The sequence below is a fragment of the Salvia splendens genome, chromosome 5 (genome assembly GCF_004379255.2).
Source record: "Salvia splendens isolate huo1 chromosome 5, SspV2, whole genome shotgun sequence".
In the NCBI taxonomy this organism is placed as follows: Eukaryota; Viridiplantae; Streptophyta; class Magnoliopsida; order Lamiales; family Lamiaceae; genus Salvia; species Salvia splendens.
Genome location: NC_056036.1, coordinates 43,011,926 through 43,024,579, shown reverse-complemented (window position 1 = coordinate 43,024,579; position 12,654 = coordinate 43,011,926). Strand labels below are relative to the sequence as shown.

Here is a 12,654-nt window from a genome sequence, read left to right as displayed (position 1 = left end):
GATTGTGTTTTTATTGTTGTAATTATTGTCAAGTGTATATGGTCTTTTCAGTTAAAAAAAGGATGCTTAATTCTTGTGTTTTGGGAATATTGTTTAGTACATGGTGTGTGAATATATGGGACATCTAGTAGCCGATGGGAGAAATGTGATTTTTTTGTTGTTGTTATTGTTGTCAACTGTATATGGTTTTTTAGTTAGAAAGAGGTGTATGATTCTCATGTTTTTTGGATAAGGTTTAGCATAAGGTGTGTGAGTATTGAGAAATTTAATAGCCAATGGAAGAAATATGATTTTTATTGTTGTCAAGTGTTTATGGTTTTTCAGTTAAAAAATGTGTGTGGTTCTTGTGTTTATGGATTAAGGTCTAGTATAAGATGTGTGAATATATGAGACATTTACTAGCCAACGGAAGAAATATGACTGTTACTGTTGTCAAGTTTTTTATTTTATGATTTTTAAGTTAAAAAAGGTGTGTATGAATGATTCTTGTGTTTTTGGAATAAGGTTAAGTAAAAGGTGTTAATACTTATTCTGTTTTCTTGAATTTGATACACTTTACGTTTTAAGTTGTTCCAGTTATAGCAACTTAAGTCCAAAATGGAAATAATTGAGGCCATAATTTTTTCTTGTAGTAGTTGAAATTTTGGTATTTAAATAATATATTAAATAAGTGAGTTCATTTTCCTTAATAAAGAAAATGAGTATGTGTGTGTGTGTGTGTTTTCTATTAAAAAAATCAAACCCATATATACTAGTCTAATTATAATCTATATTAATATCACTTATCTTTAAATATGACCCAGTATATCATTGTTTATAAAAAAAATCAAATCAAATCAATTGAATTGTTTAAAAAAAATCAATTTATTGAGTATAACTTTAGAAGAAATGATACTGGTATATTCAATCAAAAATAAAAAGAAACAGGCTAACTATCGACATGAAATGGAAATTATGAAGTAATTTAAGCCATAATCGAAATATAAACTGCATTCGAAATTTAAGCTATATTGAAATAGAATTATGTTTCAATTTAAAAAGATTTGTTTTTGTTCAGAAAATAAATAAACCAGCTAGAGTTCCACCTCAATTTTTTATTTGAAAAATATGCCAATTCGGAAACTTCATTAATAAGGTTACAAATCTCAATGACATTTTATAATTAATTATATAGCCTAAATGTTAATTGTGTGCTGTAACACTTAATTTTACTTATAGAGATCATAATAATTCATACTATTCGAGTAATGATAGGAGTAATAAAAAAATTACTAATTAATATAATAAGTGAAAAGTATCTACAAAATTTGAGTCTTAATTTTTTAAAACAAACATAAAAATAATGCTAATATTAATTAATTAAGAAAAATATTTTAACATTTTGAATAGGAAATCTGAATATTTTAGCATAAGAAAAATTGATAAATGTTAAAATGCAGTTGGTTTTTATGATATGGGTCAAACCAAAATCATGATTTATGACAATGTGCCAAAATATGAAAGTAAAATTCAGAGATACTAAGAGAGAGTTAGATAAAACAATGATCTCTTATGTTATCGTGCAAGATGAGTAGCTCGATGGAATCATTTCTCTCATGGAATCATGGTGGTGCTCGTCTATTCTAGCTTATACGCCTCCTCCAATAATCTAGAAATTCTCGTGCCATTTTAAGTTAGACATTTTATTTTTAGCAAAGTCATTCATTAACCCTAGAGAGACTGAATTTGAATTTTATTTTTTTCAGTTCTTCTTTTTTATTTTCTCTCTTACTTTATTTTATCTCCATTTAAGCAACTACTAAATATGGAGTATTTTTTTTAATTCTTATGCAAAAAATAATACTACTTTCGTCCCATAAAAATATGCACTCTTTCATTTTAGTCCGTCCCACAAGAATATACACTTTCTAATTTTGGAAAGTCTTTTCTTTATTGAGATGTGACATATTCTCCACTAACAATACTTTAATTACTTTTTCTCTCTGCCTCTCTCTTACTTTACCAATTTTACATTAAAACTCGTGCCGAACCTAAAGTGCATATTCTTTGGGGACGGATGGAGTATTTATTTTAATAATAATTGATTGTATATTCTATAATTGATGAAAAGGTTAACCGATTTTAGATATAGAAGGACCTAAAGAAAAAATTAATGTAGAATAACCTAAAACATAAAATCAATTTACAAGGACTGACCATTCATACAAATCACTGCATAATCTTGTGACACCTCAGAATAAAATACTAGCACCTTTTTTGTTCCCAGGTTGATTGTATTATTATATAAGGACATCAAAACCTACATGACTTATTTCATCTCTCAACAATATATTTAAATACTTATATTAAATACTTATACTCCATCTGTCCCATAAAATATATATATATATATACTTTTTCATTTTTATCTACCTCATAAAAGTATGAGTATTTTCATTTATGGAAAATTGTCCGCAACTCATTACTTATATATATTAATTTATTTACAACTTATACCACTACGACTCACCATCACAATTCACTAAACATTAATAATAATGTGGATCACACTATCCACTCATATTTGACTACAATTCCCTCTATCTTTCTGATTATGATTATTGTGTGAAGTAGTTACTAAAATGACTCATCCACTTTGTTCTTATATTTTTTGCTTCTGTTTCCGCTTCAGTTGGAAGTATTAGTAAGAGAGCTCACCAAGATAGATTCTATTAGTTTCAGCTCTGTCAATACTTAAAAAACAAAATTCAAAAATTAATATAAATATAAGTTAAATCTCCGGTAAACAAAATTTTCACATTTTACAATATGCCCATCTACACAACTCAATCTGCAAACATATCTAAGAAATTTTCTTGACAAAAGTCTTCTTCGAACCTAACTAAACTAAGCTTAGAAGCATCAAAGTCGCCGAAATTTTCTTGCATAGACGAATCATTAAAATCTCCGAACTCAAACATGTTTTGCGCCTCAAACTCATCTCGAATCAAGCATTTAACATCTCCATCTTGAAACGAATCTTTAAACAGCCCGGGAAATTCACATTTCAACTCTCCGACGTCCAATTCGCCTACAGGCGAATCATTAAAATCCCCAGATCCTAAATAATTATCACCGGTATCAAACAATAATGTCTGCTCTTCTGCATCAAAATTGAAAAAATCTCCCAAGAATTCCGCCGTCATTGGCAACGAGTCGCTAGAATAATCCGGCCCAACGTCTTCGATTTTTGAAGCGCTGGGCGAGCTCTCCTCGTCGCTGCTGCTGCTTACGAAGCCGATAACAGAAGCCGGCGACGAACGATTATCGAAACACTCGGCCTTACTCGTCGGAACTTTAAAGTTGGTCAAAGAGTCCGGTCCCCGGAGTTTGACCGCGGCGTTGTCGTACGCCATCGCGGCCTCCTCCGCCGTGTCGTAAGTTCCCAGCCATAGCCTCACCTTTTTGCAAGGGTCTCTTATTTCCGCCGCCCATTTCCCCCACGGCCGCCGCCGCACTCCCCGGAACTTCCGGCATTCTCCTCCCGCCGCCGGAGGCTCGGGTTTGGAATTGAGAGCGGCGGCGCTCCGCTTCTTATCAGCCGTCTCTATCCTTATCTCCGTCACGTACTTTTTTATTTTGCGGGGCGGGAACAGAAGCTCCTCTTCGTCGCTAGACGAATCGGTGGCGTCGGTGTTGGGTCGTGATACCGCCGATCTCACACACGCACGAACGAGGAAATAAAGCACGCAAACGATATAACGTGGTTCGGTGATAATCCACCTACGTCCACGGAGAAGATGACCGGAATCTTATTGATGGAACTCTCAATACAAGAACTTCACACTCACAATCTATCACTCTAAGCAAACGCTAGCTAGTGCAAGAATTCTCTTCTTATTGTGTGTGTAATCTGTGTTCTGCGTCTCTCACTACTGAGCTCTATCGAGCTATTTATACAAGATGCAATCAAGAAATAAAATCCAACTAACTCTATTTCCCAAAGTTAGTTATAACCGCTGCTCGGCTAAAACCGAACTGCCATTCTTGGTTAGCAACCGAACTGCATTTCTCGGCTATCAACCGAACTGCCATTCTTGGTTAGCAACCGAACTGCATTTCTCGGCTATCAACCGAACTGCCTTTCTCGGTTATCAACCGAACTGCCTTTCTCGGCTAGCTCAAAGCCGAGCTTTATTTCTTGATCTCTTCTCGGAGCTGCCGAGGCTCCACCACTCGATCACAACCGGACTCAAAGCCGAGCTTCATTTCCGAGCTCAGAAGCCGAGCTCCAGTAGTTTGCATGGACACACTTTCACAAATCTCCACCTTGTCCTTGCAAAACTCCATCAATATCTGGATTCCCTTCTCAATCCTTGTTACAAGCTTCAACACTCCACAATCTCAACCAACTTCAAACAATGTTTGAATTTCGAAGTTGGCAGAGATTTTGTCAACATGTCTGATGCATTTTCTTCGGTAGGAACTTTCACCACATTGATCTTTCCACTTTGAATCTCATCTCTGATGAAGTGTCTCCTCACATCTATATGCTTCGACCTCTCATGGAACATTTGATGTTTTGCTAAACATATAGCCGAGTTGCTGTCACAGTTAATCTTCACTGCTCCCAGCTTCATTCCTAAATCTTCCAAGATTCCTTGCAACCATTTTCCTTCCTTTGCAGCCTCAGTCAGAGAAATATACTCAGCTTCGGTTGTGGACAGTGCAACCACAGACTGCAAATTTGATTTCCAGCTGATTGCTGTGCCATATAGTGTGAAGATGTAACCACTCTGAGACTTTCTGTTGTCTAAGTTAGCCGCATAATCCGAGTCACAGAATCCTTCTAGGACTTCCCTCTCCTCAGACCAAACTCCACCACCAAACTTCAAGCCAACCATGACAGACCCTTTCAGATATTTCAGAATCCACTTTAGTGCTGCCCAGTGATCCCTACCTGGATCAGCCATATATCTGCTTGCAACGCTTATGGCATGAGCCACATCCGGCCTTGTACATATCATCAAGTACATCACACTTCCCACTATATTTGCATAGGGTATCCTGCTCATCTCTTCTCTATCTTCAGCTGTCTTTGGCATCTGTTCTTTACTGAGTTTGAAGCAGCTAGCCAATGGAGTGGATACTGACTTTTCACTCCTTACCTGGTATTTTTCTACCACCTTTCTGATATAATCAGCCTGAACCAATTTCAGTTCTTTCTTCTTTCTGTTCCTGACAATATCCATACCCAAGATTCTCTTGGCTTCCCCAAGATCTTTCATATCAAATCTCTGCTTCAACTCCTCCTTGACAGACAGCAGCTCACTCTTGCTTGATCCTGCCAGCAGAATATCATCCACATACAGCAGTAGATAGGCCAGTATTAGATTTCCACTTCTCTTGACATACACGCAGCTATCAAAACTGGATCTCTCAAATGCCATCAATTCCATCTGCTCATGAAACTTCTTGTTCCACTGCCGGCTGCTTTGCTTGAGCCCATATAGGCTTTTCTTTAACAAGCAAACTTTCTTTTCTTCTCCCGGCTTCTCAAAACCCTTAGGCTGCATCATATAGATCGTTTCCTCTAGATCTCCATGCAAAAATGCTGTCTTCACATCAAGTTGATGCAGCTCCCAGTTGAAATGAGCAGTCATGGCCAATAAGATCCGAATGGAAGTGTGCTTCACCACTGGAGAGAACACCTCTGTGTAGTCAATACCCTCTACTTGTGTGAATCCTCTAGCAACCAGCCTTGCCTTAAACCGTATGCTTTCAACTTCCCCCACCTCTACTTTCTTCTTAAACAGCCATTTGCAACTGATCAGCTTCTGAGTCCCTGGATCAGTCACCAAAATCCAAGTCCCATTTTTCAGCAAGGACTCTATTTCTTCTTCCATGGCCTTGATCCATTTCTGACTTTCCTTGCAACTCATGGCTTCTTCATAGGTTGAGGGTTCTGAAAACATGAGTACTTCTGCTACACATAGAGCAAAGAAGCTCATGTCATAATCTGAGAATCTGCTAGGTAGGCCTGCATTTCTTCTTGGATTTCTTCTGGCCCCTTGAGCTGCAGCAGCTTGCTGCACTGGTGACTCCTGCTCACCTGTGTTCTGAGTATGTTGAGAGCTAGTTGCTCCACCTTCTTCTTGATTTCCTGTGATCACAACATCCTCATCAGTGTCTGTTCCAGCAGATTCTCCACCAAACTCAAGGTTTTGCATTTCAGAGCTACTGCCACCACCAGAGGGCTTCCCATCATCTTTAAATGGCATCTCCTCTTCATTGAATGTCACATATCTGCTCACAATGATATTTCTGCCTTCTCTATCCAAATTCCACAATCTGTATCCTTTTACCCCATCTTGGTATCCCAACAACACACATTTCTTTGCCCTTGGCTCCAATTTACTCTGCTTAATGTGTGCATAAGCAGCACACCCAAACACCTTCAAGGCTGAGTAATCACCTAGGCTTCCATACCATCTTTGATCTGGGGTCTCATTGGATATAGCAGATGATGGACACTTATTGATCAGATTAGCTGCAGTAGAGACAGCCTCTGCCCAGAATCTCTTTGGCATTCCAGAGTAGAATAGCATGCACCTCACCCTTTCTAGCAATGTCCTATTCATTCTTTCTGCCAGCCCGTTCTGTTGAGGATTTCTTGGCACGGTCCTATGCCTTCTTATCCCTTTCACCTTACAGAAACTATCAAACTCCGCAGACAGAAACTCCATGCCATTATCAGTCCTTGGATATTTAAGCACTGAGCCCTTTTCATTCTCATATCTAGCATGCCATTCTCTAAATTTTTCAAAAGCTTGGGACTTCTCTCTTAGAATGTAAATCCACACTTTTCTTGAGTAATCATCTATGATGGAGATGAAATACTTACCTCCACCTATGGATTCAGTTTGGGATGGCCCCCACAAGTCACTGTGGGCATACACAAATGGGGCTGATGAAGTGTGTTTCCCACCAGAAAATGGCAGCTTCTTTGCCTTTCCTAGAATGCAAGATTCACATTTCTTTAGGCTGTCTGATGCACTTAACTTCATCACTCCTTGTTTAGCCAGCTCTCTTATGCCTTTCTCACCCACATGTCCAAGCCTGGCATGCCATAGATGCAGGTCTTCTGTCTGGGCAAGATTCACAGCATCAACCACGGTTTCACCCAGCAAATAGTATAGGCTGTTCTTTCTCTGGGCCTCCATCACAATTCTGGTGCCTTTTGTTACTGTGAGGATCCCATCACCAGAGTTGAATCTGCACCCTTTTGACTCTAGCATTCCAAGAGATATTAAATTTCTCTTGATTTGAGGAATGAATCTGACTTCTGTGAGAGTCTTCATACTCCCATCCTTCATCCTCAATCTGATGTTCCCAATGCCCTTGACATTGCACACTTGATCATTTCCTAGCATCACTGATCCTTCCCAAGCTGATAATTCTTGGAACCAAGATTTGTGTGAGCAAATGTGGAAGGAGCACCCTGAATCCATGATCCAGCATTCTTCAATCTTGGCCCCTGAGTGGATATTCAAAGCTTCATTATCTTCAACATCCTGAGCCAGATCAGCAGTCTCTATGTTCCCAGCCTTTTCTTGCTCTTGTTTCCTCTTCCAAGCAAAACAATGCTTCTTTAAATGGCCCGGTTTCTTACAGTAGTGACAGCTTCTCTTCTCCTTCCATACTCCACCTTCTTCCTTCTTCTGGAACTTCTTCTTGGAACCCCTTTTATTCTGATTATTTTTCACATGCAGACTCTCAGCTACTGGATCAGTTTGTTTGTTATTAGCCTTCTGCGATTCCTTCATCTTCAATGCAGAATGAATCTCTTCATAGGTGACCTTGGTTTCTCTTCCAAGAAGCACTGCATCCTTGAAGTGCTCATAACTTTTAGGCAGGGAATTGAGCAACATCAATGCCTTATCCTCATCTTTAATGACCTCATCGATATTCTCAAGATCATCTATGCATTTCCCAAACTCCTCGAGCTGTTCAGAAATGCTCTTCCCATCTGAAAACTTGAAAGCAAGAAGCCTTTGCTTCAAATGTAACCGGTTCGCCAGAGACTTGGTCATGTACAATGACTCAAGTTTCCCCCATACTCCTGCAGCCGTCTCCTCCTTGGAAACTTCCCTTAGCACCCTGTCCGTGAGGTTCAAGATCAGGGTGCTATAAGCCTTATACTGCATATCTTGAAGCCTTTGCTTCTCCTTTTCATCAGCATCAGGTTTGCCTTCTTTAGCGTCACCTTCATTCTTCAAGATATCCCATAGGCCTTGCTGCATCAAGATGGCCTTCATCTTCAGCCTCCACAGCCCAAAATCGTTTCTCCCGGTGAACTTTTCCACCTCGAACTTGGCTGTAGACATTTCTCAAAACGAGCGGTGGGCAATCGCCAAGATCAGCTTATACAACGGAACCTCTAGACACGAACTCACCCAGAAACCAATCAATCGGCAAATCGTGGAAGTCTTCCCACAGACGACGCCACTTGTTGGGTCGTGATACCGCCGATCTCACACACGCACGAACGAGGAAATAAAGCACGCAAACGATATAACGTGGTTCGGTGATAATCCACCTACGTCCACGGAGAAGATGACCGGAATCTTATTGATGGAACTCTCAATACAAGAACTTCACACTCACAATCTATCACTCTAAGCAAACGCTAGCTAGTGCAAGAATTCTCTTCTTATTGTGTGTGTAATCTGTGTTCTGCGTCTCTCACTACTGAGCTCTATCGAGCTATTTATACAAGATGCAATCAAGAAATAAAATCCAACTAACTCTATTTCCCAAAGTTAGTTATAACCGCTGCTCGGCTAAAACCGAACTGCCATTCTTGGTTAGCAACCGAACTGCATTTCTCGGCTATCAACCGAACTGCCATTCTTGGTTAGCAACCGAACTGCATTTCTCGGCTATCAACCGAACTGCCTTTCTCGGTTATCAACCGAACTGCCTTTCTCGGCTAGCTCAAAGCCGAGCTTTATTTCTTGATCTCTTCTCGGAGCTGCCGAGGCTCCACCACTCGATCACAACCGGACTCAAAGCCGAGCTTCATTTCCGAGCTCAGAAGCCGAGCTCCAGTAGTTTGCATGGACACACTTTCACAGTCGGGATCGGTCATAGAAATACGGATCGTTTTCCGGTGGTGAGAAGCTAGCGACGGTTTTACGAATTTTGTAATGATTTTCTTGTGCTCGGTGTGTATGAGAGGCCGTAGATTTGCGATATCCATTGTGAATTCGCTTAGCAAACACGAGCAGTGTATAAACACTATAAAGAAAGTGTGACAGACAATTTTTTTGAGAGGGGGAAAGAATGTGTGACGATTTAAAAATATTGGAAATGAAATTAGTGAAATAGATAGATTCTTTGGTGCTGGACATATAAGAATTGAAATCTTTGGACTGTGGGGATACTATACTATTTTATTTATTTATTTAATATGTTATATTCTTTACCTTTTTGCAAAAATCTGTTTGCAAAAGTTGGAACGGTTTAGTTTTAGTATTATTGTTCCCTTAATATTCGACTGAAATATCTCTTAATAATGGAAAAATTAAACGGGAAAGTCTACGTTGGCGCGCCGCATATTAAATTTCAACACGTGGAGCGTGTGGGGCCGGGTCAGTGTATACCTGACGCCTAGGGTTAAAATAAGTTGTAAAAATATTGGGGTTATTTAATTATAAACTTTTCAACTAATATTTACCACAATTAGAGTAATATTTTATAAGGTGATGATATTCATTTTTATGTACATGTGATGTGATGTTAAGTTAATAAGATACTATATTATACAGTAGATTTTTGTGAGATGGGGAAAATCGGCGTATACTATAATTGGGTTATTCATTAATACTGTAATTTATACTAGTTGTTTTTAACATGTAGTCTCCATGAAGAGTATATAACGAGCCTAAATAAATTGTACCAAAACAAGACTTAGTAAAATAAATTCAGGCTGAATTTTTATCACCTTAGTAAAATAAATTGTACCAAGTAAAATGTAGTATGTAATTTTTTTAACTATCCGTTATGGTAAAATTACGATATTTAATTACCACCAAATGTAGCTAACTCTAAATAAAGAGCTCTATTCTTTTGCTATATCTATGAGATTTTTGTGGCAAAAACATGCCATATTTTACTAAATATTAAACCCATCTCAACTTAGAAGTCCCACTTGAACTTGGTACATGATTTAAATTTAAGAGTCTCACGTTAATTTTGATACTACATGTTTTTGAGAAAGTGTAATTGTTAATACGATTTAATATATAGATTTAGATTTTATTTTATAAAAAAAATTGTATTTTTAGTACTATAAAAATGGAATTTACATGCATTGAGGGGATTGGAATTAATTAATCAGAAAGTAATTCAAAATTTTAGATTATCCAGCGCAGTATGATTTATTAATTGGAAAGGACGTTAGATGGTTAATTAAGGGTAATGTTATCAGTGCCCTAGTGTTTGTATTTTTATTAAGAAAATTAATAAGCATTTATACATATAAGGGGAAAAAATTTGAATAATGCTATGCGGCCACATTATGGCCAGCCATAAATTAATTAAATAACAAAAAAAATTAATTTTTTTTCAAATTTTTGGTTTAATACTACTTGATTTTACTTTTATATCATCTTCATTATATGTTGCTTAACATGTTAGTGTTGCTCTTTTGTAGTTTTTGCTCAACTTATTACTACTGTCATTTCTTGATTGTTGCTCAACGTATACATTAATTCGTGACATTAATGTGTTTTACGTAGTGGAATTCAAAGATAAGTATTAACTCACAAGTCCATTCACACACATATAAGTTTATATCGGTAATTCTAATTTTTTTATACATGTAAATGGACTAAATTAACTTTTTATGGCCGGCCACATTATGGCCATTTAGCATCAGTCAAAAAATTTTATGGTTGTTTTCCTTTGGAATTGGTCATAATAAATTTGATTCATTTCATGAGTTGGGATTGACTTCATATTAATGCAAATAAAACAATCACAATTAAAGGATTAATGATTGCAAATTTAACAACCATGGATTAATGATTGCAAATTTAACTACCATCTGAAAGTTTCTCATGAGTTGGGATTGACTTCATATTAATGCAAATAAAACAATCACAATGACAGGATTAATGATTGCAAATTTAACCACCATGTGAAAACACTAAATTTTTCATTATAATTAAGTAATACTACTACAACTAATGCCCATCTGTACACTTCTAACGCATTATTATGCAACCATATTCACATGTAATGTAAGTTTGTAACCGAGTTCATTTATATTATTAGTATATACTTGTCCCAACCTTATTTTTTCTTTTTATATTGTTGAATTTCACAAAATTAATTGAAAATTATTTTAGGTGTAACTAAATTAATGTTATTGAAAAATTATCAGAGTTTAGAAGGATAAAAATGTAGTGTGAAATAAAATTGCACATAAGAATAGAGGAACAAAAACTTTGACTAAAAAAAATTGGTATGAGTCAATCATAGTCTATATAAATATTGTTTCTCGTGTATGTATTTGTCTGTCGCACTGCCGCCGTCTAAAATGACGGATCTATATGCAAACAACAAGACACTTAAGGCCCTATTAGGATACAAAATTTCTTGTTTATTTATACGGAGTACTATAATATTATCGAATTTTGTGTTTTGTGTGAATCGTTGTGAAAAATAATACTCCATATCATCACAACATAATATATGATATTATAACCTCAAAAGTCTTAACTCATATTTTAATTTAAAATATATAGTCCACGCCAAAATATACTTTTACATGCAACATTTTTTTTCCTGTTTTTGATCTCGTGGACGAATTTCATTTACTGAATCCGCTTTTGATATAAATCATTGACGTGGTTATATTATGGAGTAATATTAATTGATATCTACTTAATAGTAATTTGATCATTTGCCTATGTGTGCCTTTGATCATGGTATCTCAATGAAGATACAAATAGTCTCAATTGACCGACATCTTTTGCTTGTATTAGAATTTAGATTCATATCGGCATGTTTAATTCTTCACAGTATTTCTGTAGTAGCGTGCGGCTTTAACGCGCTTCTTGTAACGATGTAGAGCGCTTGCTCGCATCAAAACCCGAGCTTTTGCATTTATACAAAACATTTCAAATCTCGTTGAATAATATGGACTTATAAGTATTTGTTTCTTGATTATTGAGAATAAAGTAAAATTTTAATACGAGTATAGTTTTTTTAAAAGTCCTTCAAAATTGATGTAAGGTGTCTTTTCGAGACATTCTATATGTTTAAGAAGATGATTTCGGAGTTGAATTATTATTTTCCTAATTTGTTTCCAAATTTTTAAATAAAATAAAATAGTGATATATTATCCTCTTATATATCATGAGAATAAAATTTAGTCGACCTTCGACATTGTTATTATGATACATGATAAGTAAATGGTATGATGTTATTATTTGTTACTCTTTATTGTACGCAAACAAAGTTTTTATTTCATTATTGGTAAAAACTATAATGAAATAAAAACTAATCGAAAAAATATATTGGAAAACAAAAGTAACGAATATCTTGTCCCTAATCATGTAATTTGTTATATCCAATATCTGAACTTTAACGGATTCATTTTTCGAT

The 12,654-nt window shown here is 36.4% G+C and overlaps 1 protein-coding gene across 1 annotated transcript; it reads right to left on the bottom strand.

The window, feature by feature from the left end:
- Positions 1 to 2,825: 2,825 nt before the first annotated feature.
- On the bottom strand, positions 2,826 to 9,241 carry LOC121804329 (ethylene-responsive transcription factor CRF4-like). The gene is made up of 2 exons (XM_042203817.1): positions 9,121 to 9,241; positions 2,826 to 3,673 (listed from the first exon to the last, which is right to left on the bottom strand). The coding sequence occupies exons 1-2, from the start codon at positions 9,239 to 9,241 to the stop codon at positions 2,826 to 2,828; spliced, it is 969 nt and encodes a 322-aa protein (XP_042059751.1).
- Positions 9,242 to 12,654: the final 3,413 nt, after the last annotated feature.